General features: G+C 45.3%; 2 protein-coding genes across 9 annotated transcripts in view; both read left to right on the forward strand.

The window, feature by feature from the left end:
* The window catches only part of Arid1a (AT-rich interaction domain 1A), a 76,649-nt gene extending 69,431 nt beyond the window's left edge, over positions 1-7,218 (forward strand). For 2 of the 4 annotated variants that reach the window (XM_026391624.2, XM_026391625.2), the window contains exons 13-20: positions 500-632; positions 808-983; positions 1,337-1,487; positions 1,570-1,707; positions 1,792-1,888; positions 2,364-3,255; positions 3,597-3,727; positions 5,067-7,218. In XM_026391624.2, the coding sequence (XP_026247409.2) occupies positions 500-632; positions 808-983; positions 1,337-1,487; positions 1,570-1,707; positions 1,792-1,888; positions 2,364-3,255; positions 3,597-3,727; positions 5,067-6,797 (3,449 nt within the window). In that variant the 3' untranslated portion in view covers positions 6,798-7,218. The remainder of the gene's footprint in view (positions 1-499; positions 633-807; positions 984-1,336; positions 1,488-1,569; positions 1,708-1,791; positions 1,889-2,363; positions 3,256-3,596; positions 3,728-5,066) is intronic. The other 2 variants (XM_026391627.2, XM_026391628.2) reach the window with 1 other exon arrangement.
* A 7,678-nt stretch (positions 7,219-14,896) lies between these two features.
* Pigv (phosphatidylinositol glycan anchor biosynthesis class V) lies at positions 14,897-25,979 on the forward strand. 5 transcript variants are annotated; one of them, XM_026391770.2, is made up of 6 exons: positions 14,905-14,951; positions 15,909-15,969; positions 18,066-18,200; positions 22,233-22,326; positions 22,954-23,354; positions 24,677-25,979. In XM_026391770.2, the coding sequence occupies exons 3-6, from the start codon at positions 18,123-18,125 to the stop codon at positions 24,956-24,958; spliced, it is 855 nt and encodes a 284-aa protein (XP_026247555.1). In that variant the 5' UTR covers positions 14,905-14,951; positions 15,909-15,969; positions 18,066-18,122; the 3' UTR covers positions 24,959-25,979. The 5 variants fall into 5 exon arrangements, with proteins under 5 accessions (XP_026247552.1, XP_026247555.1, XP_026247556.1 ...); XM_026391767.2 differs by having other exon boundaries at positions 14,897-14,951; positions 22,233-23,354; XM_026391768.2 differs by lacking the exon at positions 14,905-14,951 and adding an exon at positions 14,997-15,236 and having other exon boundaries at positions 22,233-23,354.
* Positions 25,980-27,290: the final 1,311 nt, after the last annotated feature.

Genomic DNA, 27,290 nt, shown 5'->3' on the forward strand with positions numbered 1-27,290 from the left:
GCTAGCAGTGACTCAAGAAATGATCAGCATGGTGATGTCATAGCCACATCACTGTAAATGTTAAAAGCAAGCAGTACAAAATCCATTCCCCTCTTTTATGAACTAGCCTTGCATATCATCTCCTGTGAGAGGGGTTATCCAGGCTTTAAAGGCCTTAGGGAAATCCTTTACAAAAAGAGACCCTTGAGCTGGGGGGGTGACACACACCTATAATTTACCTAGCTACTCTAGAGACTCAGGCAGGAGGATTACAAGTTTTGAGGCCAGCCTGAGTTATTTAGCAAGACAATGTCTCAAAATACTTAAGGTGGGAATGTAGCTCAATGGTAGAGTGCTGGGTTCAATCCTAGCAGTGGTAGAGTGAGGATACTGGGTTCAATCTCCAATACCAAAAAAAAAAAAAAAAAGAGAGAGACCGACTGACTGCTGGGGCATTTATGTGTTTCTGTGAGAAACATTCCTGGCAAGCAAGCTTCTCAGCCTGCATCTCTGTTCACAGCGGGATCAGGGTCTATGCAGGGGCCACAGACTCCTCAGTCAACCAGCAGTTCCATGGCAGAAGGAGGAGACCTGAAGCCACCAACTCCAGCATCCACACCACACAGTCAGATCCCCCCCTTGCCAGGCATGAGGTAAGGCCAGGAGCAGGGGCAAGACATTTAGGGGGCCCCAGAAACATGGCAACTCCTGTACAGCCCAAGGCCAGCCTTTCCCTGACCAGCCAATAACTCCTGTATGTCTTGTCTTATGGAGGATTTGGCCTATTTGTGTTTTAATTGTTTTTGTTTTGTTTTTCTCACTTTGGAGTAGGAGCAATTCAGTCGGGATCCAGGATGCCTTTCCTGATGGAAGTGACCCCACATTCCAGAAACGGAATTCCATGACTCCAAACCCTGGGTATCAGCCCAGTATGAATACCTCTGACATGATGGGGCGCATGTCCTATGAGCCAAATAAGGATCCTTATGGCAGCATGAGGAAAGGTGACCAATTACTGTTGACCATGTATTCATGAAGACAGGGCCAGGGAACTGGGATGTCTTGAGTGGCTGGGGGTTGTTATCAAGCCATCCTCATTTCCTTACTTCATCTCCAGATATACCACCTAACCTAAATACCTCTGTCATTCCGACTTCCTTTCTTACCTCCTGGTCTTACCTTGTCACCTTTAAACAAGTATTTGCTTTTGCTGATTGGGTCCTCTTTAGGTCTGTTTTGAACCTGTCAGGAATAACAAAACAGACCCAACCTCTGAAGAGGGCCTGAGCAGGCAACATGTAAATTGCTGGGCCTGCTGACTTATCAGTTTGCTCACTGCCTGCCTTTCTCCTTTCAGCTCCAGGGAGTGATCCCTTCATGTCCTCAGGGCAGGGCCCCAATGGCGGTATGGGTGACCCCTACAGCCGAGCTGCAGGCCCTGGGCTCGGAAATGTGGCTATGGGACCACGGCAGCATTACCCCTATGGAGGTCCTTATGACAGAGTGAGGTAAGTACAGCCCCTGCTCTTGTCCCACCTCTTGGACCCCACAGCTCTAGTGAACTCAATTTGGTACTTTAATTTTGTTTAGGACGGAGCCTGGAATAGGGCCCGAGGGAAATATGGGCACTGGGGCCCCCCAGCCCAATCTCATGCCTTCTACCCCAGACTCGGGGATGTATTCTCCTAGCCGCTACCCCCCGCAGCAGCAGCAGCAGCAGCAGCAACGGTGAGTTAAACTTGGTCTTGGTGCCACTGCTGTTTAGGTTTTGCCATTCTCCATCCTAATCTTCTGTTTCTCTCCCTCCTGTAGACATGATTCCTATGGCAATCAGTTCTCCACCCAAGGCACCCCTTCCGGTAGCCCCTTTCCCAGCCAGCAGACCACAATGTATCAGCAGCAACAGCAGGTAAGGAGGGGAGTAACTAGGATTGTACTGATCCCCACCCCCTTAAAGCAGTGAGTAACCTAATCAAGTCTGTGATAGTCTTGAGAAGCTTATTTTGGGTATTCTGGCATTCCTCTCACCCAGCTTGCCAATTCTGTCAGAAGAGCCAAGTTTTTGGGCTCCTGTTCAGAGTCCAATCCAGACTCCCTAGTTCTCCAAAAGGGCTAGAAACGGACCTTAATTTGAGTTTTGAGGTCTTACATTTTTCTCCTTGGAGTAAGGGAGAGCCACAGAGGAATAGAAAATAAGGATTGTTCTCAGAAAAAAAATTGAAAAGATAATTTATAAAGGTGATTCCTTTGTTCTCTTAGTGTCTGTGTTCTCTCTTCCAGAGAAGTAGAAGCAGCAAGTGTCTGGTTGTAACCATCTTGGCATCTGTAGATTGGGGTCCCTAAATGCAGATTATTTACTTCCTCTCTTCTTTTCTCTGTTTTAGAATTATAAGCGGCCAATGGATGGCACATACGGCCCTCCTGCCAAACGGCATGAAGGAGAGATGTACAGCGTGCCATACAGCACTGGGCAGGGGCAGCCTCAACAGCAGCAGTTGCCCCCCGCCCAGTCTCAGTCTGCCAGCCAGCAACAAGCTGCCCAGCCTTCCCCTCAGCAAGATGTGTACAACCAGTATGGCAATGCCTATCCTGCTACTGCCACTGCTGCTACTGAGCGCCGACCAGCAGGCGGCCCCCAGAATCAATTTCCATTCCAGTTTGGCCGAGACCGAGTCTCTGCACCCCCTGGCTCCAATGCCCAGCAGAACATGCCACCGCAAATGATGGGCGGCCCCATACAGGCATCAGCTGAAGTTGCTCAGCAAGGCACCATGTGGCAGGGGCGTAATGACATGACCTATAATTATGCCAACAGGCAGAGCACAGGCTCTGCCCCCCAGGGTCCTGCTTATCATGGTGTGAACCGAACAGATGAAATGCTGCACACGGATCAGAGGGCCAACCATGAAGGCCCTTGGCCTTCCCATGGCACACGCCAGCCTCCATATGGTCCCTCTGCCCCTGTGCCCACCATGACAAGGCCCCCTCCATCTAACTACCAGCCCCCACCAAGCATGCAGAATCACATTCCTCAGGTATCCAGCCCCGCTCCCCTGCCCCGGCCAATGGAGAACCGTACCTCTCCTAGCAAGTCTCCATTCCTGCACTCTGGGATGAAAATGCAGAAGGCAGGCCCTCCAGTACCTGCCTCCCACATAGCACCTGCCCCTGTGCAGCCCCCCATGATTCGGCGGGATATCACCTTCCCACCTGGCTCTGTTGAAGCTACACAGCCTGTGTTGAAGCAGAGAAGGCGGCTCACAATGAAAGACATTGGTAAGGAGACCTCCTTGATTGAGTTGTTTAATCTACCCCTTTTCATCCTGTTCATTGTTCCCTCTATCCTGATACTCTGAATATGATTAAATCTGGTCCGGTATTGCCTGAAATAGAGCCCAAAAGCTTTGGAGAATGAGAAATAACTTGATTTCAGGTTTTCTTTTAAGGCACTGACATGCAGTGATGTCCTAGAGAGCTTAAAAGCCTTGAGGGGCAGGTGTGTGTCATCTCCCAGAGAGAGCTACGATTTTCAGAGTACCCTAACTGATGGAGCATTCCTTGTGCTACCTCCAGCCAACCTGGGCTTGGTGGTTGGACTACACAAAGGTTTATTTCAGGAACCCCGGAGGCATGGCGGGTAATGATGTCCCTCAAGTCTGGGCTTCTGGCAGAGAGCACGTGGGCATTAGACACCATTAACATCCTGCTATATGATGACAACAGCATTATGACCTTCAACCTCAGTCAGGTGAGTACAGATTCTGGGGTAGATTGCAAGGGCCTGGAATCTTCTTGACATAGATAATACTAAGTGACACTGGAAATGAAGCTATCCTCAACCAAAATGGTCTTCTTTGTTTCTCTGATAATTTCCATATCTGTACTTTGCTTCTTTTGGAACTGGGCATGAGCCCAGGACATTGAGGATAGTAGCAACTTGTGAAAGGTATCATGTTGATGCCATCATTTAGGATTGACTTCAAAGGGAATTTTATTGGGGAGAAAGGTTTTGGTATTGGTAAGAATTACAGATTCTGTGCCACTCATTGGCATATGCCTATAAATCCCAGTGACTAAGGAAGGAGGCTGAGGCAGAAGGATCACAAGTTCAAGGCCAGCCTCAGCAATTTAGCAAATGCCCTATCTCAAAATTTTATAAAAGGGCTAGGGATATGTATCTTAGTGGTAAAGCACCCCTAAACACCCCGCTCCAAGAAAAACAACAACCATGTAAATGTGAAGAATTTTCATCATTTCATACAGCTAGTTTAGTTCCTGGAAAAGCTAGACCTCATGCCTAGATCTTTCTAATTCTAAAACTCCAGTTTTCCATTCTGCTATACCAGTCAGCCAAAAATTAATCTGATTGGAGATTAGTGTATTCTTCTCAAGGTACATGGCCAATATGGGATCTAAGTTGGAGTTTCTGTCTCTTTAGCACCATCTTGAACTAGTGTTTGGAGATCTGAAGCCTTGTCCCACTGGTGCTACAAGACTCGTGGAGGTTGAGTCTCGTATAATGTTGGGAAGCTTGGAAACGAGCCAGTGAACATCTTTTACACAGCCTTCCCTTCTCCTAGCTCATTTTGGAAAGAGTCATCCCACCACTATTAGACTTAGGTTCCACTTGGTGGTGGGATGTAGAGAGTGTTCCAGAGGGATAAAGGCAAATGACCAAGAGGTTTGAAACTGGCCTGTTGAAGAGAAAAGCAGATTGGTTGAGAATGAGGAGGCTGAGAGTTGGGTGGCCCTGATGGGTGAGGGGTGGCATGATAGTAGAATGCAGTTTGACACATCATATATAAATGAGGTATCACTTCTCATTCTTCTGGTTGTACGTGCTCCTGGGGCATATTTATGCAACATTTGGGTAGAAGGAAGAACTTTGCCCGGGTATTAAAAAAAGAGAGAAAGAGAGATTGATTTGCTTGCAGAAGCCTTTGGGAAAAGGAGTGACTGCCTCTCCAAGTGATGCAAGTATCTGACTAGAGGGAAAGGAGAGATTGGTTAGAGCTTGGGAGATTTCTTATGTCAGGAATTCTCTTAGGCCACTTTTCTCCCTTAATATATTTCTCTTTCTTTTCCAGCTCCCAGGGTTGCTGGAGCTCCTTGTGGAATATTTCCGACGATGCCTGATTGAGATCTTTGGCATTTTAAAGGAGTATGAGGTGGGTGACCCAGGACAGAGAACACTTCTGGATCCTGGGAGATTCAGCAAGGTGTCTAGTCCAGCCCCCATGGAGGGGGAAGAAGAAGAAGAACTTCTAGGTCCTAAACTAGAGGAAGAAGAAGAAGAGGAGACAGTTGAAAATGATGAGGAGATGGCCTTTTTAGGCAAGGACAAGCCAGCTCCAGAGAATTGTGAGGAGAAGCTAATCAGTAAGTTTGACAAGCTTCCAGTAAAGATCGTACAGAAGAATGACCCGTTTGTGGTGGACTGCTCAGATAAGCTTGGGCGTGTACAGGAGTTTGACAGTGGCCTGCTGCACTGGCGGATTGGTGGGGGGGACACCACTGAGCATATCCAGACCCACTTTGAGAGCAAGACAGAGCTGCTGCCTTCCCGGCCTCCTGTGCCCTGTCCAGCAGCCCCCCGGAAACATGTCATAACAGTAGAGGGTGTGCCAGGGACGACAGAACAAGAGGGACCCCCACCTGATGGCCCTCCAGAAAAACGGATCACAGCCACTATGGATGACATGTTGTCTACTCGATCTAGCACGTTGACAGAGGAGGGAGCTAAAAGTGCAGAAGCCACCAAGGAAAGCAGCAAATTTCCATTTGGCATTAACCCAGCACAGAGCCACCGGAACATCAAGATCCTAGAGGATGAACCCCACAGTAAGGATGAGACCCCACTGTGTACCCTTCTGGATTGGCAGGATTCCCTTGCCAAGCGCTGTGTCTGTGTCTCCAATACCATCCGAAGCCTGTCATTTGTGCCAGGCAATGATTTTGAGATGTCTAAACACCCAGGGCTGCTGCTCATCCTGGGCAAGCTGATCCTGCTGCACCACAAGCACCCAGAACGAAAGCAGGCACCACTAACTTATGAGAAGGAGGAGGAACAGGACCAAGGGGTGAGCTGCAACAAAGTGGAGTGGTGGTGGGACTGCTTGGAGATGCTCCGGGAAAACACCTTGGTCACGCTCGCCAACATCTCGGGGCAATTGGACCTCTCCCCATACCCCGAGAGCATTTGCCTGCCTGTCCTGGACGGACTCCTACACTGGGCAGTTTGCCCTTCAGCTGAAGCCCAGGACCCTTTCTCCACCCTGGGCCCCAATGCCGTCCTCTCCCCCCAGAGACTGGTCTTGGAAACCCTCAGCAAACTCAGCATCCAGGACAACAATGTGGACCTGATTCTGGCCACACCCCCCTTCAGCCGCCTGGAGAAGTTGTATAGCACCATGGTGCGCTTCCTCAGTGACCGAAAGAACCCAGTGTGCCGGGAAATGGCCGTGGTACTGCTGGCCAACCTGGCGCAGGGGGACAGCCTGGCAGCCCGTGCCATTGCAGTGCAGAAGGGCAGCATCGGCAACCTCCTGGGCTTCCTTGAGGACAGCCTTGCTGCCACGCAATTCCAACAGAGCCAGGCCAGCCTCCTGCACATGCAGAACCCACCCTTTGAGCCAACTAGTGTGGACATGATGCGGCGGGCTGCTCGCGCGCTGCTTGCCCTGGCCAAGGTGGACGAGAACCACTCCGAGTTCACTCTGTATGAGTCGCGGCTGTTGGACATCTCAGTGTCACCATTGATGAACTCATTGGTTTCACAAGTCATTTGTGATGTACTGTTTTTGATTGGCCAGTCATGACAGCCGTGGGACACCTCCCCCCCACCCCCCGTGTGTGTGTGCGTGTGTGGAGAACTTAGAAACTGACTGTTGCCCTTTATTTATGCAAAACCACCTCAGAATCCAGTTTACCCTGTGCTGTCCAGCTTCTCCCTTGGGAAAAAAGTCTCTCCTGTTTTCTCTTTCCTCCCCCACTCCCCCACTCCTCACGCCCTTCTGTTCCTGTCCTTACCTTACTCCCCCTCAGGACCCCACCCTATTTGAAAAGACAAAGCTCTGCCTACATAGAAGACTTTTTTATTTTAACCAAAGTTACTGTTGTTTACAGTGAGTTTGGGGAAAAAAAAAAAAACAAAAAAACAAACTAAAAATGGCTTCCCCGGTCCTTGCATCAACGGGATGCCACATTTCATAACTGTTTTTAATGGTAAAAAAAAAAAAAGAAAGAAAGAAAAAAATACAAAAAAAAAAAAAAACTCTGAAGGACAAAAAGGTGACTGCTGAACTGTGTGTGGTTTATCGTTGTACATTCACAATCTCGCAGGAGCCGAGAAGTTCGCAGTTGTGAGCAGACCCTGTTCACTGGAGAGGCCTGTGCAGTAGAGTGTAGACCCTTTCATGTACTGTACTGTACACCTGATACTGTAAACATACTGTAATAATAATGTCTCACATGGAAACGAGAGAAGACGCTGGGTCAGCAGCAAGCTGTAGTTTTTAAAAATGTTTTTAGTTAAACGTTGAGGAGAAAAAAAAAAAAGGCTTTTCCCCCAAAGTATCATGTGTGAACCTACAACACCCTGACCTCTTTCTCTCCTCCTTGATTGTATGAATAACCCTGAGATCACCTCTTAGAACTGGTTTTAACCTTTAGCTGCAGCGACTGCGCTGCCACGTGTGTATATATATGACGTTGTACATTGCACATACCCTTGGATCCCCACAGTTTGGTCCCTCTCCCAGCTACCCCTTTATAGTATGACGAGTTAACAAGTTGGTGACCTGCACAAAGCGAGACACAGCTATTTAATCTCTTGCCAGACATCGCCCCTCTTGGTGTGATGCTGTACAGGTCTCTGTAAAAAGTCCTTGCTGTCTCAGCAGCCAATCAACTTATAGTTTATTTTTTTCTGGGTTTTTGTTTTGTTTTGTTTTCTTTCTAATCGAGTTGTGAAAAAGTTCTAGGTTCAGTTGAAATTCCTGATGAAGAAACACAATTGAGATTTTTTCAGTGATAAAATCTGCATATTTGTATTTCAACAATGTAGCTAAAACTTGATGTAAATTCCTCCTTTTTTTCCTTTTTTGGCTTAATGAATATCATTTATTCAGTATGAAATCTTTATACTATATGTTCCACGTGTTAAGAATAAATGTACATTAAATCTTGGTAAGACTTTTGTGAGGCTTTTTATTGTTTACATACTATTTAAAATCTTAATCTTTGTGTGTGGAAGTACAAGTTAGTTCTGTGTTCACAAACCTCCCTTAGTGTGCTCTCTTCTGAAATGGTGATATCCTGGACCCTGTTGTTTTTTTTCCCCACAGGCAACTCTGAGATGATTAGGCCTGCAAGAGGATATTTGGGCATGAAAAGTATGCTGGCCTCTTGGATTTAAATAACAAAGGAAAGAAATTTTAGGAAATAATTGGCAGAGAATCTATTTATTGGGTTTTTTTTGTTTGTTTGTTTCAGTTTGGGGTTTTTGGTACTGAGAATTTAACCCAGGGGCACTTTACCAATAAGTTATATCCCCATCCTTTCTGAGACAGGGTCACAGGGTCTCACTGTTTCTGAGGGTCTGGCTGAGGCTGTCCTCGAACTTGGGATCCTCCTGCCTTGGCCTTCCTAGTCGCTGAGATTAGAGGTGTGCACCACCACTCCTATCTAACAACTATTACCTGAAGGTAGCCTCCATGTTTTTCCCCCCATATTTTCATAGTTTTAAATAGGTAGCCTCACTTGTATCTGCAGACTGACTCATTCCTCTGACTCCAGGCTAAAGTATTCAGCTGCTCTGGTATCTCTTGGAAATTTAATTTGAACATCCGCATGCTAAAATGCCATCCTCCCCCTAGTAGCCCAGTTTTTCCAGTAAATGGCAAGTCCAACAACTTTACATTGCTTGGCAAAAATAATAATAATAATAATAATCCTCAATTGTTAATTTCCACATCTAGTTTGTTAGCACTAATTCAGAAAATAATCCTCAATCCAGTCACTACTACTATAGTTCATGACACTGTCATGTCTTTTCTGGATTAAAGTCAGAACAGACTCATTCAATTGCTTCTCTAGTCCAGATTCTAGTAGTGGCATATAAGGCCCTCAGTTATCTAGCTGGCCACTACCTTTCCAACACTATCTTCTCTTCCCCATTAACAGAGCTGTTTCCACCTTGAGGTCTTTTGTACTTTATGTTCCTTCTGTGAGGAGCACTGTTTTACCAGATAACTGCATGGTTCAAGTCTTCTTCCAGGTATTTGTTCAAATATTAGGAGACTAGGAGTACAGTTCAGCGTTAGATCATGTGCTTAGCACATGCAAGGTCCTGGGTCCAATCTCTAGTACTGTGCACCCTCCCCCTCCAGGGGGGGGGGGTGTCATGAGGTTTTCCCTGTCCGTCTTATTTAAAATAGCAATCTCATTAATAGCAGGGGGGTTGGTAGAGTATTTGCCTTGCATACATGAGGCCCAGGGTTCAATCCCCAGCACCAAAAAATGAAAAATTAATAGCAGTCTGCTTCCTTACCCTGTTTTCTTTTTCTGCCCTACTTTTCTTAACAGCACTTTTAACCATCTTATTGTGTATTATACCCACCTGTTCCCTTCTCCCTTTCCCTAACCCAAACTGTAGGCAGGGGCATTTTTTTTTTTTTTTTTAAGTTTTAGGTGGACACAATATATTTTATTTTTATGTGGTGCTGAGAATGGAACGCAGTGGCTCACTTATGGTAGGGGACCCCGCTACTACTTGAGCCACATCCCCAGCCCAGGAGCATTTTTTTTTGTTTATTGCTACATCCTTGCTTTGAAGCACAACCTGGCCCACAGTATCTACTTAAATTTTTAGGAATCAGATGTAGGCTAAATGCAGTTGCTTCTATGAGGTTAATGTCACAACATACAGTTTTTCTAATCATCCCCTTCTTTAGGGAAGCAAGGGAGAAAAAGTTGAGGTTTCTCGGGAGAAATCAGGTCAGTATTCTGGCTCCCATTTTATAGTTGGAGGGGAAAGACTGAGGAAAGAGAGAGGCTTTTCTAAGTCACATACTAAGCAAGGTCCACTGGATCTAGGCCCATGTGCTTCCTGGTATACCATACACATGCTCTCTAGCTGGGAAAAACACCAGGAGTAACAACCTAGCTAACACAACATGCAAGTTTTGTTGTTTTTAAATATTTTTTTTAGTTGTAGATGGACATGATATTTTAAAATTTATTTTTATATGGTGCTAAGGATCGAACCCCGTGTGCAAGGCAAGTACTCTACCACTGATCTACAGCCCTAGTCCCGAAAGGTTGGTTTTTATTGTATTTTGCATAAGATAAAATTGTTCCAAGAATTTCAATCAAGTGTTCATCAAAATAAGTACAACTGGGGGTAGGGCTAGTGCTGTGGCTCAGTGGTAGAGCACTTGCCTAGCATGTGTGAGGTACTGGGTTTGATTCTCAGCACCACATAAAAGTAAATGATTGTACCAACTACAACTAAAAATTTTCTTTTAAAGTGCAGCTGTTAATATTTGGGTCAGGGACTGAAATGAATATTTTGTATTAAGAAGACAAAAATCGGGGCTGGGGATGTGGCTCAAGCGGTAGCGCGCTCGCCTGGCATGCGTGCGGCCCGGGTTCGATCCTCAGCACCACATACCAACAAAGATGTTGTGTCCGCCCAGAACTAAAAAATAAATAAATATTAAAAAAAAAAAAAAAAAGACAAAAATCTTTGTCAACCAAGATGCCTTCTTAGGACTCTTCTGGAAAAAAGTTAATGGGAACTTTTTCATGTCTACATTTTGGTAAGCAATATTGCTAATGGCTATTTTTGCTCTGGGCCTCTTGCTCCATTTTCTAATCTGGAAAGTGCATTTCTGGGCTGGTGTGGAGCATTACCTAGGAGTTGGGTTTCCTGGGTTCCTTTCATCTGTTCTCCTGCAATGCAGGGGGAGCCTAGCCTGGTCTCCAGTTTCTGACTGGAGTTACCACAGGCCAAGAGAACTGCTAACCACTGAGCTGTGAGTAATTTGCTTTTGAGAAGTAAATAGAACCTTGCCAGTAGAAAACCCAGGGGTGTGGCCAGTAGTTCTTTTCCCAGGCTCCTCCCTCCCCACCCCCCAAATGACCTTAACCTTTTTTCATAGCTGGACAGCAGCCAAGTCCAGCCTCAACAATACTCTCAATCTCATTGGTTCTTTTGCCTTTGCAGACACTGCCACCCCCAAGTGGTTAAGGCCTTCCCACCAAGCCTCTCAGTGGAATCAGGGTTTTCTAACTACTGAAAGGCAAACAGGGAAGGGTGAAAAGTGTCCCCAGGGCTTTGAAGCATCAGTGTTTGGCTCCTATGATTAGAGGCAGGGCAGGTTCTTTGACCTAGGGGAATGGGCATCTTCAAGTGATCCAGCAGAAATCAAAAAGGATGTTTTTGGTAAATGTTCAAGTCCTGATTTATGTCACCGCAGTTGTGAGGATAGATGTAAACGTCACCCAGCATCCTTTGAAACTGCCATTGAACACCCTTTTATCTACAGTGAAAAGAAATAGCATAAAGTTCTGGTAAAGCACCATTGCCAGGAATCAGGCTGGTGTGGTCACTTTTGCCCCACAAGGGCATGGCCTTAGAGCCAATATCCCAAATGAGGGTCGGTTACTCCAATTCCATTCAACAGGGACTGCAGCAAGTTTAGTGTTTGGAAATAACAATTGGGAGTAGATAGATATATACACTGGGCTGTCCCTCTGCTTGGCCTGGGGCCAAGATGTGGAGGCAGAAGCAAGGTAAGACTGGTACAGGATGAGTTGTCAGAATGCTCCTGGAAGGTGAGTGCTCCATGAGAACTATATACCTTCAGTGGGAAAAAAATTACTCCTCATCATTTGCTTTTTTTTGGGGGGGGGGGTATTTTTATTTTTTATTTATTTTTTTAGTGCTGGGGATTGAATATAGGGCCTCACATATGCTAGTCAAGCACTCTACCACTGAACCACAACCTGAGTCCTTTTTAATTTTTTGAGACAGGGTCTTCCTAAATTGCCCAGGCTAGCCTCCAACTTATGATCCTCCTGCCTCAGCCACCTTCCTGAGAAGTTGGGATTACAGACGCTACACCTGGCTATAACAGCATCTTCATTAAACACTTTATGCCAAGTACCATAAATCCTCTGAGGTAGATGTTATCATCCCCATCAGGGAAAAGACTGTGTCTGTTTTGCTTAGTATTACATCCTTATCCCATCACATGGTGTGTACTCCTATATTGTTGAATAAATCAAACAGGTAAGAGAAGAATTTGGCAGAGGTAGGAGATATTTAGACTTGGTGTGCCCTATATAGAATTCTTAGCATAGCCCATAAGGATGCTGAGCTGTGTGGAACAAAGAGAAGAAATAAACCTAGGAAAGACTAACAACACAGAGTGATAGGATTAACCCTGGAAAGCTCAAGCCACCTGAGTTCAAATCCCATCTTTACCATTCACTGAGTGAATTCAGGTCAGTCACTTCCCCTTTGGTGATCTTAGTTCCCTTGTCCATAAAATATAGATATCAGACTCATGCACCAGAACTTAATTGGAGACACAGTGCACGAGGCACTGTCCTGAGCACTGGGAATACATTGGTGAATGAGACCCCTGCTTTTCTATTACATTCATCTTACATTCCAGAAGAGAGAAACAGATAATGAGAAACAACTAAAATTGACAGACAGGATAGGCAGGTGGTGTTAGGGTGCTATGAAGAAAATGGTGATGAGATAATACAGGGTAGTGGTGGTGGCTGAATAGTCAGAGAAAAACCCCTCTGAGGAGCTGACATTTCCACTGATACCCAAATAAGGTGGACTGACCAAAAGGTAGTATGGAGGTAGAATGTTTCAAGCAGAGGAAAAGAGCAGAGAGCCAGGCAAGTTCAAGGAACAGAAATGATATAACCCTCTTGAATTCTAGGATTCTAGAAATAGAGAGTGCATTGCTTGTATTGTTTGGGTTAGAGATTTGTATTAAGAAAATGTTTCTTGGTGGTATGGGATATTTGTTTCTTAATGGAAGTGGCTTGGGGGATGGCTATCTCACTTGCTTTCCACAGTTCTGGTAGCTCAGCTGTCTCCTGTGTTGATGCAGGCTCCATTTTAGCTGCATACTCTAAAAGCAGCCTGAAATGAGCTGCCTCCTTCACCTCTCTCATTCAGCACACAGTCTTGGAGCCCCAGAACCCCCTCCCATTCCACCTAGCCGCCTTACAATCTGAAGAGCCAGGGAGCCAGGCTTTGAGAGCACAAGATTCAGCTTCCTTGTTTTCCTGTCGGAGTAGGAGCCAGAAAATAAAACAGGAAACAGAGCGGAAGAGGAGGGGGTTGGGCAGCTGAGAAGGTAGGGCAAGAGAAATTGCAGGAAAGTAGAGGTAAAGGTCTGGACAAAGTTCTACCTCTAAAGGGTGACAGTTGAGCTTTTAGAAAACACTCTGACTTGTCACAAGAGAGCCCTTGCCTTTTTACAAATAGATTCTGGAGGAAAATTTTATGTGGACAGAGGGAACACTGAGAATGCATGTCTTTTTTCCCTTGTGAATTCACAGAGGAAGGGCAGTGCATTTCTCAGTTTTGTCCTTTCAAACAAGTGTGCTGCTTGGAGCCTCACTGGGCTTCTAGAGATTCAAGTCACAACCTTGGGCCCCAGTCACAAGAGTGCCCGAGGCTTTGCCATTTTACTCACAAGCCTCTGGAGTGAGAACAAATGAGTGCCACTGAAAAACCTGGGGGAAGGGCCTTCTAAACTCCATTTTTCTCCTTCTTCACCACACAACCACTGAAATGTGCCCTGGACTTTATCCACCTTACGCACAACAAATATCAGGGGCAGTTTAGGTCTTAGGCCCTGAAATGAGTTGTAAAAGAATCAAAAGATAGTCCTTGGTCTCCACAGCACTGATGTGGGCCAGTTTTCTTTGCCTGAAGAGATAGCAACCATCTCTTTGTTCCCACCCACACCAGTGGCTGTTGTATAAGATAAACCCCTCCCTCAGCCCGGCTGTGGCCAGAGGCTAACCCGGACCCTGGCTACGTTTGGAGGGCAGATAACCGAAACCGCAGAAGGCTTTGGAAGCCCAAGAAACAAGAAATCCGCCAACGGAGAAGGATTTATTATCTGTTTCCTTTTAGGAGGGAGCAAAGTTGTTCTAACAGTTTCCGTTACAGGGGAACCAACTGGTCGCCCCTCCCTAACAGACGGTTTATTAGAGTTAGCTTCCTTCTTTTCTTTTTTGGCCCCGCTTCCCAGTAGAGAAACGGAGTGAGGGAGGAGAAAGGAGTCCTGCGGGTGCTCTCTGCGGCTTCCTTCACCATGCTCATTGGCCACCTCAGGTGGGGCTTGGGTCTGAAGCAGGACAGAGGTCGCTGGAAGGCAGGAGGGGAAAGTCAGGGGGATCCCCCACTTTCTTCACCCCCAGGACGCAGGGTGCCGCTGCTAGCCACAGAAACCCCAAGAAGGCTTTTCTTTGACTTTTCAGAGAATGTATATTTTGTGCCAGGCCCCGTGCTGAGTCGTCGTTGCCAGACACCAGGGAAAGCACGGCTCAGGCTTCTGCGAAGAGGTCGCGGGGCAGTCCCCAACTACTAGAGCCTTCGCCCACATCGGGAACTCAAGTGAGCGCTCACGGGGTGGAACAGGGACTAGAGCGCAGACGCTGACACTGCAGCCCCGGCACAATGACTGAAGTCGAGGTTTAGTGGGTGGGGAGGAGTCACAGTGCGAGAGAAAACTCCTCAGGTGTCACCACTAAGGCGGGAAGGTGCTACGCCGAGTCGCGCCGGGCTTCGGTCCCCGCCCCGCTCGCCCGGAATCAACATGGCTGCCGCGGAGGGAGGCGGGGCCACTCTGAGTCTGGGCAGGAGCGGGGCGGGGCCGCCGTCGGCGAAGCCAGCGCGCAGGCGCGGGCGGCGCAGGCCCCGGATGGAGGTGCTGTAGATCGTCCCGGAGGGGGAGGACCGGACGGGCGGGCGCGGAGGGTTGGGACGCCATCTCCGGAGCCTTGGAGTTCTGGGGGGAGGGAAGCTGTCAAACCGAGGCCGAGAGAAATGAGGCGGAGGCTGCAGAGAACCGTGGAGCCCCGCCTCTCTGCCATGGCGGCCTCCGGCGCCGCCTCTTCCTTTACGGCCTCCCGCCCTCGCCTGCTTCCGGCCCTGTAGCCAGTCCCGACTCCGGCTCCCTCGGGAGTGTCCCCAGGGCCGAGGCTCGTTTGGGGTGAGGGTCGACGCCCCGACTCCGATAGGACCTGTGTCCAAAAGCAGCAGGCTCCGGACATGGCAAGGCTGGCAAAAGGCGGCTCCTGCCTCGGGACGGCCCGAGAGGCCTTAGGCCTTGAGGATCCTGGTTCTGAGCGACTTTACCCCACCGAGGATGTTAATTCGAGGGCCTCCAGTTAACAGGCTTCCTCAAATTCCCAGATAGGGCCCATCTACCGTAAGCGTACCAGCAAGAGCTCTTATCATTGGAGGAAGTACTGGATTAGGCTTTGGAGACATGGGTTATGGTCCTGTGTGGGAAAGAGAGTGTACCCTTTGACTGGGGGGTGAGGTTTAAAAAGCAGAGAACACGAGACTCTTTTTAAGTCGTCTCGTGTGCGTCGCTTGGCCCCGGTGAGCCTCAGTTTCCACATCCATAAAATGGCGATGGTAATTATACGGGCCTTTCAGTGTCTAATGAGATCTCTGAAGCCTGTTTATCTCACGGGAAAATAAAAGACTAAAACTATTTGATCCGTAAGTGCCCTGCCAGTCAAGAAAGTCAGTGATTTGGCAAGGGGTTTGTTGGAAAGTGAGGTTGGCAAATAGCTGAGAGGGAGAATTGACTGGCTTTCTTTTGCTTGTTGTATCTGTGAACTAATTGTGGGCTACAAATTTCCTGTGGTCGCAGAGGCCAGAGCTTGACTCTGAAAAGAGGAAAGGAAGAATGCAAGTCTGGTCAAGAGGCAGAGGTGGGTTAAGTGCTTTTTTGTTTGCAACGTCTCTTCTGCGTGTGGGTGGGAAGCCAAGGATGATAAAGTGAACTCGCCCTGGGATAGAGGAGCATCAGTGTGAGGTTGGGTTGTGCCTGTGATTTCTCTCGATTCATCGAGTGAGATGTTGAGGATGTTGGGCAGATTCACAAAGTATCGCCGCTCTCTGAGGGTTTCAGAAGCTTACCTTTAAAACTGAATTTTCCTGAGAAAACCGATAGAGTTAGGGGCCCCTCCCTTCCTCCTGGCATGTTGATGGAGTAAGCAGCAAGCGCCCCCTTGTGCCAAGAAAAGAGTATTGTTGCTTTCGGCCAACTTGACTCCCTTTCTGGAGAAATTTTATTTTCCTCTGGCTTCTGTGACTTTGTCATATTACTCTTAACGTGAAGGGAGAAATCCCTGGAGCAGTGATTTTATATCTCGAGTTAGCGAACTAGTGATACTGTGCCCTGTCTCTACTACTGCTCGTTCAGAATACGGGCTTGTATCCTGCTTGTATGCTAGTTCCTGGGAATACAGTTGTGCTGTGAAGTCCTGTCCTCACAAACAGCCTAAACAAGCAGTGTCAGAGGGCAGTGAAGCATGGCTTATCTAGTTGGAATTCCAGAAATAATTGAAACTTACAGGTTTGGTAGGTATTTGCCAGCGAAGAGAAAAAAGAGCCTTCCAGCCTTCCTTGTTAAAATATCTCTGCTTCAATATTTTTTTTTCTTTTAGCTAGACATAGTTATTCATCCCAAATCAACAAACTGTTTCTGAGGTTCTTGCCCTCTTTTCTGATTTCCCAGGCTGGTGTTTGAAAGTTCTGAAGGAGCTGTTACTACTTTGCCCAAGAAATTGTAAAAAATGTCTTAAAATGCATTCTGTGCCTCACAAAGGGTTTGAATTATTTATACATTGCTACCATTCCAAAAAAGAGATGGGAAATAACAGTTTTCTTCGTCTCTAGTAGTAGACTCTGTCTTCGCCCTAAGTTTGTTTTAGCAATGGGAGCTGGCTGAAGTCCTGCTGAGTAGTGGTTTTCTTTTCCTTCTCCACTTAATTTAACAGACCAGCTGAACACACATCAGAGAGCTAAGCTGGCATGTGTAGTTATTATGGCCTTCTAGTATGGTTCTGTGCCCCACTTTTGGGACTCTAGTTTGGGAGCTAGTTTATTATTCTGGGCAAGAGGGAAAGGTCACACATCAAATAATAGCAACCACAACATAGATGTGTGTAGTACTTCACATGGTAGCCCATTACACCATCATGACAGTTTTGTGACAGACAAAAGAGATAGTCAGATCCCATTTTATATACAAAAGAACTGAGGCTTGGTGAATAAATGAGAACTTGCAAGTAACAGGACTTAAACTCAGATCTTTAGTTCCTACATAGGAACACTGAACAGACTACACACACACAAACCCCTGCCACCAGGACTGGGATTTATACTCAGGACCTTGTACATGCTGGCCAAGTGCTCTACTACTGTGCTACATACATCCCCAGACCTTATTAAAATTTTATTTTGAGACAAGGTCTCGGGGCTGGGGATGTGGCTCAAGCGGTAGCGCGCTCGCCTGGCATGCGTGCGGCCCGGGTTCGATCCTCAGTACCACATACAAAGATGTTGTGTCCACCAAAAACTAAAAAATAAATATTAAAAAAAAAATTCTCTCTCTCTCTCTCTCTCTCTCTAAAAAAAAAAAAAAAAAAAAAAAAAAAAAAGACAAGGTCTTGCTAAATGTCCCAGGCTAACCTCAAATTGGTGATCCTCTTGCCTCAGACTCCTGAGCCACTGGGATTGCAGGTATTTGACACTGTGCCCAGCTTCAACAGGCTTTTAAAGGTTTTCTATGAGCTTACTTTTATAGCTTCATATTTATCTTTGAGGAAGTTGTCTGACGAAAATACACTGCTTCAGAGTGATACCCAGTGGTCCTATCTGCCTTTAAGATACTCCTCTCTGGGAAGTTAGGAGGTCACATGTGTCATAGTAATGTTAAAGGGGGAGATTCCTATGAAGAATGTTTTAAACATTTGCTTTTGGCCCATGTATGATGTTTTCTTCCTTGGATTTTGGAGTTTAGAAACCTGAAGAAACTCAGTTCTGGTAGCAACACTCCTGGATTCCTGGTGGTGAGATTATGTGGCCCCTGGATCCATCACGGAAAGAGGTGCTTAGGTTTGCGGTCAGCTGCCGTGTCCTGACTCTGATGCTGCAGGTCAGTCTCTGATTCTTAGTCCTGATCATGCTGTTGTTACATAACTGGACAATGCACAAAGAATAGACCCCTTCTCCTTTCTACCTGCCTGTTGTGCTCCTCCATGTGGTTAGAACCATAGAAACCTAGACTTTATAGCTGAAAAGTCAGCGGGAATCTTATAAATTACTCTAATCCCCTCTTTTACTTATGAAGTAACAGAAGTCCAGAAAGGTTAAATGACTTCCCTAGAATTATAGAGAAGGGCCAGAGTTAGACCTCAGGTTTCCTACCTCTGAAGGTAGTAGTCTGCAATAACCATAATCTTATGATCTTTCTCGACAAAGATACTTTTTTAAGATTTGAAGCTCAAAGTATTGGACTACCAGAAGACTGAATAGTGTATCAGTCAGTTGAGTGGGAGGGAGGTGGCATTGTGCAAGTCCTGAGACCATCTGTATATATTCATTTGTCAGTAATGGCTCCTTCTCTCCCCTTAGGAGTCTTCCCCTTGCTACCTCACCCACATATATGTGCCTTTGCCCCTTTTCAACTCCATTTCCCCCAAAGCTGCCCTTGATATAATTTTAATCAAATTTCACATATATATTAACTATTCAGTGCCTAGCACAGTGCCTGGTGCCAGTAGGTCCTTAATATTATGTTTATAAATGAGTGAATCATGTTGAATGTTTCAACTCCTTAGAGATGTAACATTAAATAATTATATATGCCTTTTTATTACCAGCACCATTTTCTGTGAAGCTCCTAGCTGGTTCCTTTGTGGAAACCACCTTCCCTATCTCTTCCTCCATTATATTAGGCATAGCAGGCTTCGTTGTATTCCAGGTTTAATTAAAGTATCTTCAACTTGGAGGCTAGGGCTATTATCTGTGACTGTCATTCCTGTCCCATTTGTTATACTGTTTGAAGTGACCTGATAAAGAATCTAATCAGAAAGAGAAATGGGTTAAAGATGAGGTTATATTCCTACTCCCAGGCTGGAGAGACTGACTCAATGATGTCCCTGAACCAGCCTTGGTTGAGTTATTGGCAGAACCAAAGGAACAATAGTACAAATCAGCATCTGGGATAGGGAACCAAGACAACTGCATTCTAATTCAGATGGTGATTTTGTAAACAGTATGTTTTCTCAAGTTCCTGAAGTTCATTCAACCACCAAAATATTATTAAGTACCTATTGTATTTCAAGATCTGTGCTAAGATGTGAGTGTAAGAGTTTTTTTCTTAAATAGCTGACAATCTATTGGGGCAAAAGGACCTTCAGCAATAAATGCTATTTCATTGTTTCTTCCTCTTCCCCCCTACTTCCAGATCTAAAGCTCATGCCATCAGATTATATTCCTAGTCACTTCATTGTTGCTATCATCTCTGTCAATGACAGTTACTCCTTGAAAGTTTTAGCTCCTGGTTCCCTGTCAGTCTCTCTCTGGCATTACTTCTGTTCATGTCTTTGTGGTTTCAATATTAATGAAGATAATATATCCAGTGCTATGGTCCCTTACTTCATTGTCCTGCTCCCTTCTAGTGATCTGGTCCTCACCACTCTCACAGTAATACCCTCTATACCCAACCACTTGCTACCAAATTTCAGTTTTGTTTTTTTTTTAAAGAGAGAGAGAGAGAGTTAGTTTTAATATTTATTTTCTCAGTTTTCGGCGGACACAACATCTTTGTTTGTATGTGGTGCTGAGGGTCGAACCCGGGCTGCACGCATGCCAGGCAAGCGCGCTACCGCTTGAACCACATCCCCAGCCCCCCAAATTTCAGTTTTAAGCGGCTTATTCTGTCATCACTATCTCCTATCTTTCCTATTATCCCAACTCTTGTAATTCTTCTCCTCTGAGGATTTTTTTTTTTTTTTTTTTTTGATGGGGGGCAGTACTGGGGATTGAACTCAGGGATACTTGGACACTGAACGACATCCCAGCCCTATTTTGTATTTTATTTAGAGTCAGGGTCTCACTGAGTTGCTTAGCGCCTTGCTGTTGCTGAAGCTGGTTTTGAACTCGCAATCCTCCTGCCTCAGCCTCTTGAGCTGCTGGGATTACAGGCGTGCGCCACCATGCCCAGTGAATTAGTCTTTTTTTTAATATAAGGTTACTAACTCCAGGGAGTCATCAGTGCCATGTAACAATCTTGGTGCATTCCTTCATAAATTTCTGCACATCAGAAACACAAACAAAAAATCTAATGCTGTTTAAATCAAATCTGGAGGTGGGACCCCAAGCATCAACATTCTTTTTTTTTAAAGAGAGAGAGAGAATTTTTTAATATTTATTTTTTAGTTTTCGGCAGACACAACATCTTTATTTGTATGTGGTGCTGAGGATCGAACCCAGCACCGCATGCATGATGCCAGGCGAGCGCGCTACCACTTGAGCCATATCCCTAGCCCAAGCATCAATATTTTATGAAACTCCCTAGATGATTCCAGTGCTACAGCCTATCTTTGAGAGCCAGGGTCATATGCAACTTGTCTTCTTTTTTTCTCAAATCTCTAACAACTTCTCCCCATTACTTTCAAATGATAACTTGCCTTCCTGAATGAAAATTCAGAAAAATTGAAGAGACCTTCCACATGTTTCCACCACTTCCATCAGCCTGCCTAAATCTTCACCTTTGTGCCTTCAGTACTGATGGTTGGATGAATGGTCTATCCTCTTTTTTAGGGCTAGCTTTTCTACCTGTCTAGCAGATTCCATCCCCTGTTGTCTGCCTAGCCCTTCTTCCCTCTCTTCTACATATTCAATGGTTTTATTTTCACTGGATTATTCCCAATAGCATGCAAATATTTATTTCCAAATCTAAATTCAGCCACCAAAAACTTTTTCTCTTGATCCCACATTGTCATACACCTGTTACCCCCTTTCTCTCTTCCCCATCATAGCAAAACACCTTAAAATCATGTTCATTGATTATTTTCACTGATTCCAATTTCCCTTTTCCTGGTCTCTATTGAGCTCAGTCGAGACAACTTCTCTCTCTTCAATTCCACTGAAATAGTTCTAGTCAAAATCACCAGAGACCTTCACATTGCTAAACCCAGCTCACCCATATCTGTACCTTCACTACTGAAGGTCAGTTTTCAGTCTCCATCTAACTTTGACCTTTCGGTAGTGTTTGAGAGTTATTTAACAGAGCTTTTCACTCTCATTCATTCTTCTTCTTTTTTTTTTTTTTTTTTAAGTACTGGAGATTGAACCCAGGGGTGCTTTACCATGAGCTATATCCCCAGCCATTTTTTGTTTTTCACTTTGAGACAAGATCTTGCTCAGTTGCTTAGGACCTCATTAAGATGTGAGGCTGGGGGCTGGGGCTGTAGCTCAGTGGCAGCGCACTTACCTAGCATGTGTGAGACAATGGGTTCGATCCTTAGCACCACATTAAAAAAATGAAACATATAAAGGCATGCTGTCCATCTACAACTACAAAAAAAAAAAATTAAAAAAAGATGCTGAGGCTGGCCTCAAACTTGTAGTCCTCCTGCCTCCACCTCCTGAGCCACAGGGCTTATAGGCTTATATCACCATCCCTGGCCATCCCCAGTCCTTTTTTTTTTTTTTTAATTTTTTTATATCTTTTTTTTTAAGAGAGAGAATTTTTTAATATTTATTTTTTAGTTATTGGCGGACACAACATCTTTGTTTGTATGTGGTGCTGAGGATTGAACCCAGGCCGCACACATGCCAGGCGCACTACCGCTTGAGCCACATACCCAGCCCCCTTTTTTTTTTTTTTAAGTTGTCAAAAAATACTTCTGTACTTGTTCTTCCCCTCTAGGTGATCTCCTTTAGTCTGTAAACAACCATCCATGCATTTCTGTTGCCAGTTTATCTCTTCAGACCTGATCTCTGTTCTCACCTGCAGATTTATATGTCTCATAACTGATTGACATTTGCACCACAGAGTCCAACTTAGATATGACTAGTCCAAAACCAAGCTCCTGATTCCCTCCCCGCAAGGTTTTTTATTTAGTGGTAATTCTTTTTTTTTATTCAACTGAAATCTTGGTTCTCCTTCACCCCACAGGCCCTCTTCAATGCCATCATCCCAGATCACCATGCAGAAGCCTTTTCTCCTCCCCGCCTAGCTCCCTCAGGCTCTTTGGACCAGCTTGTGGAAGGTCTTCTGGGTGGCCTCTCTCGCTGGGATGCTGAACACTTCTTGTTCATTGCTGAGCATGGATACCTCTATGAGCACAACTTTGCCTTCTTCCCTGGCTTCCCCCTGGTCCTGTTGGTGGGAACTGAACTATTGAGACCCCTAAGGGGGCTCCTGAGCCAGCGGAGTTGCCTGCTTATTTCAGTAGCATCACTCAACTCCTTGTTCTCTGTGCTGGCCACGGTTGCACTTCATGACCTGAGCTGTGTGGTTTTGCGCTGTCCCCACCAGGCCTTTTATGCAGCATTGCTCTTCTGCCTCAGCCCTGCCAATGTTTTCCTGGTAGCTGGTTACTCAGAAGCTTTGTTTGCCTTCCTGACATTCAGCGCCATGGGGCAGCTAGAGCGGGGACGAAGCTGGACTAGTGGGCTCCTCTTTGCTCTTGCTACTGGAGTGCGCTCCAATGGACTGGTCAGTGTTGGCTTCCTCCTGCATAATCAATGTCGAGGCTTTTTCTCTTCTCTTGTGGTGCTGAACCCCCTGAAACAACTCTTGAAGCTGATGGCTTCTGGGTGCCTGTCAGTTCTCACACTCAGCCTTCCCTTTGCCCTCTTTCAATATTATGCCTACACCCAGTTCTGTCTGCCAGGCTCAGCCCACTCCATTCCTGAACCCTTGGTGCAGTTAGCTGTGGACAAGGGCTACCGGATTGCAGAGGGAAATAAGCCGCCGTGGTGCTCCTGGAAACTTCCTCTAATATATAACTATATCCAGGATGTATACTGGAATGTTGGCTTTCTGAGATACTATGAACTTAGGCAGGTACCCAATTTTCTACTGGCTGCACCAGTGGCTATATTAGTTGCCTGGGCAACTTGGACATATGTGACCACCCACCCTTGGCTCTGCCTCACACTTGGGCTTCAAAGGAACAAGAACAATAAGGCCCTAGAGAAGCCTGATCCTGGCTTCCTCAGTCCACGGGTGTTTGTGTACCTGGTTCATGCTACAGTGCTGCTGCTGTTTGGAGGTCTGTGCATGCATGTTCAGGTGAGGTGGATTCCTGTCTGGGATGAGGATGTGAATACAGGCAAAACCCCAAGGACAGGAGAAACAAGTCCCATTTCAGTGACCAGTACCTAATTTATTCAGTTAACCACTATTTGAGAGTTTTGTTTGTACAAGAAAGACCCTGGGTCAGACCTCTGAGGATGAAACATGAGTACAATAAAATTGCTGCCTTAGTGACTCCCGTGGTATAAACAGGGAGACAGATAAAATTATAGTACAGGGGGATGGAAGTGGGCTTGCTGTTTTGAGATTAAAAAAAAAAAAAAACTTAGATAAATTATCACTAACTCACCAAAGGAATTGAGAAAGATACCATATTTGAGCAGGGTCCTCAAGAGCAAGAAGGAATTTTTTTTTTTAACATAAGAAGCAGAGGAGGAATACTCTATGCACAGGGGAGAGCATGAGAGTTTTGAAAGGATATGAATTAAGCCGAAATGTAGGAATAAGCACCAAAGATATCCTGGGGACCTTTCCCTCATTCATATCCATGATGGCTTCTGAAGGCACTCTGAGCTCAGGCAGGTGCTGTTTTCAGGGGAGATATCTTGTCCAGTGTTTGGGATGATGGCAATACAGAAGGATATGGAGAGGTTTGATCTCACATCTAATTTTTTGCTCTTGACTGTGGCCCCAGTTTCAACATCCCTTGAGGAAGTCTTTTGTCCCAGTGCTGACCTCTCCTTAGCAGCATCTATCTCTTGAAGACAAGCATTGGTGTTTGTGAAGTTCTCTGAGCTGTGTGGATAAGAGGGGAAATTAGGAAGTAGCATTCTGTGTTTGTGATTAAATTAACTCATAGAGTGAGTACCAGCCACACTTAGAATTTCCAGGTTGGTTGGGAGTCCATTTGGAAATGTGGCTCTGAACTTCTATAAGGGGGAAGTTCAAATCATAGGATCCCTTGCTCCGCCTTTCCCTCAACTTTGCCACCCCTGTAGGATAAGTGATCAGTACCTAATAAGGGAGCCGCCTCAGATTTTCAAGTCCCAAATTGCTGCCCAAAATATAGATCCACTCCCTGGGCTAAAATTAGACTTCACAGAGTGTTTAATGTTGACCGGCCCATTATTGTGGTAATTAATCTAAAGGTGTGGTTATTTGTAACATGGAGGTTGCCACGCATGTATCACATCTTTTTATAAGGCAGTTTCTTAGCTCTTACTGCATTTCCAGTGTAATTCATTTCCAGTCACTGGGCCATAGTTTTCCCAGCCTCAGAGAAGCCCCCCAGACTGATCCAGCTAGCATCAGTGACATTCCAATAAATATGTGGGTTTTCTTATTATTATGATTTCTAGGTTCTCACCAGATTTTTGGGCTCCTCCACTCCTATTGTGTACTGGTTTCCAGCTCACTTGCTTCAGAATCAAGAGCCACTGTTGAGATCCTTAGAGACAGAGCCTTGGATGCCTCTTGCGGAAGACTTCCCACCAAGACAAAAAATACCCAGAAATTCTATCATGGAACTTTTGTACAACTGGAAAACCTGCTCTTCAGTCACTCGATATATCCTAGGTTACTTCCTGACTTACTGGCTCCTGGGACTACTCTTACATTGCAACTTCCTGCCTTGGACATGACCTGGAGTCTCAAAGGACAGACTAGAAGCCAACTTAATTCATCTTCTTCAAAGTTAAAAGACAGACCAGGACCAAGCATGGTGGCACACCCCTGTAATCCCAGCAACTCAGGAGACAAAGGCAGGAGGATCATAAATTTAAGTCCATCCAGATAACTTGTTGAGACCCTGTTTTAAAAAATAAAAATGGCTGGGGATATAGCTCAGAGGCAGAGCACCAATGGGTTCAATCCTCATTACCAGAAGAAGATAACACACAGGGACTGCCTGCACCTGGGATCATCCTTGTGGGCATTAGAACCCCTTTGTTTTTGGAGACTGGTGAGCCATCAAAGAGCCCTTTCTGGTCCTGGCTGGAGCAAATTTTAAGAGTAGTAACTATTTTCACTGTAAGTGGTGATACCTTACTCAAGTCTAAAGTACACCTGCATCTGTCTAGTCAACCAACATAGCAGGAGACATTCTTAAACCTGCCACTTTAAATTTAAATGTAGATTATTTAAATGTGCACTTCATCAAAGGCTCTAGCTGACAGTCTGGTGATAGTCCACACAAGATGGTGTGGACTGGACAGTGTGGTAGTAATAGGAAAATGAGACCTTTTTCTCTAAATGGGAAGTTTCTGAAGGTGGTTTTTTTTTTTTTAATGCAATTTTATTTAGTTAGTTTTAAGACTTATTCAGAAGGCCACTGGGGTTGTTATTTCAAAGGATGTTCTTCCCCTCATGACACACATTAGTAAATTTCTTTGTAGGAAGAGCTCAGCTTTCCAGTGATATGGAAGAATCTGATTCAGAAGAGCCTGTCTCCGACTGATTCCTCCAGCTTGGCTGTGGTCAGTTTCTCTGTCTTCAGCCTATGAGGCTTTGGGATATTCTCACATGCACCAAGTCTCACCTCACCTTTCTTTCTAGCATAACTGACTGATAGAAGGAGAGGGATAGGACCCCCAGACTTCAAGGGTTTTACTCTCCCAGTCTCTTGATAAATTCTGCCCTTGTGAAGAATCAGATGGTCCTGCCCATGAGCTTGAAAAAGGCCTTCTACCTCATATCTTTGCTGTCTTCTAAATCTTCAAGTAAGATGTTATACCCAGGGTCTCTCTTCAACATACAGATTGTCCTTCAATTTGGAGAGAGAGCAATGACTTCTGCCTCCCTGCTTTTCACACTCTTCTTAATCTTTGGGCTGCTTGATCATTGGCCTCCTCAATGTCATCTTTCAGGACCATTTTGAAGTTGTTTTTTCATTTGTGCATTTGTTTATATGAAAAATCTTACACGCTGGGTGTGGTGGTTCATACCTGTAATCCCAACTCACTTGGAAGGCTGAGGCAGGAGAATCCAAATTTGAGGCCAATCTTAGCTACCTGGAGAGACTGTTTCAAATTTTTATTTTTAATTTATTTTTTAAAAATATTTATTGTTTAGTTTTTTAGGTGGACACAATATCTTTATTTTATTTATTTTTTATGTGGTGTTGAGAATTGAACCCAGTGCGCCGTGCATGCCAGGCGAGCGCGCTACCGCTTGAGACACATCCCCAGCCCCTGTTTCAAATCTTTAAAAATAAAAGGGCTGTGGTTGTATCTCAGTGTTAGCGCATTTACCTCACATGCATGAGGCCCTGAATTTAATCCCCAGGATGGGGTATGTGTCGGGTGGCTTGCAAAGATAAACAACTTTCTAATTTATACATGAATAGAATTAATTTTACAACCAAGAGGGGTTGGGGAGTATAGCTTAGTGGAAGAGCACATGAGGCCCTTAGGTTTGATTCCCTTACAAATTAAATAACAATAGTAATAATGGTAATAAAAATCACTTGGAAAAAAAAAAAAAGTCAAGGTTAAGAATATGGCCAGAGGGCTGGAGTTGTGGCTCGATGTTAGAGTACTTGCCTGGCATGTGTGAGGCCCTGGGTTTGATCCTCAGCACCACAAATAAATAAAAAGAAACAAAAGATCCATTGACAACTAAAATATATTTTTTAAAAAGAATATTTGCAGGAGTTTGGATGATGCTTGTCTTCAGAACAAACCTGTGTATCAGCCATATGACCTTGAGCGTGTTTTCAGGAACTAAGGGAGATGCTGTTATGGGGGGGGGGGGGGATATGGGGATTGTAGGTCCTTTTTTCCTTTAAGATCTTAAGGGCTACTTAAACAGAATTACCCCAATCTAAGCACTTATGCACTGACACAAATGTGATTTTAGCCAGGTGCAATGGTGCACACCTGTAATCCCAGCTACTTAGGAGGCTGAGGCAGGAGGATTTCAATCTAAGGCCAGCCTCAGCAATTTGTGAGAACCTGCCTCAAAAAACAGGCGCCA

The sequence above is a fragment of the Urocitellus parryii genome, chromosome 11 (genome assembly GCF_045843805.1).
Source record: "Urocitellus parryii isolate mUroPar1 chromosome 11, mUroPar1.hap1, whole genome shotgun sequence".
NCBI lineage: Eukaryota > Metazoa > Chordata > Mammalia > Rodentia > Sciuridae > Urocitellus > Urocitellus parryii.

Excerpts from the sequence above, each read along its gene's own strand:
- Pigv (XM_026391767.2), top strand. The coding sequence starts at position 18,123 with ATGTGGCCCCTGGATCCATCACGGAAAGAGGTGCTTAGGTTTGCGGTC. Across the intron at positions 18,201-22,232 it reads TCCTGACTCTGATGCTGCAG|GCCCTCTTCAATGCCATCAT; the intron begins GTCAGTCTCTGA and ends TTCACCCCACAG. Across the intron at positions 23,355-24,676 it reads GTCTGTGCATGCATGTTCAG|GTTCTCACCAGATTTTTGGG; the intron begins GTGAGGTGGATT and ends TATGATTTCTAG.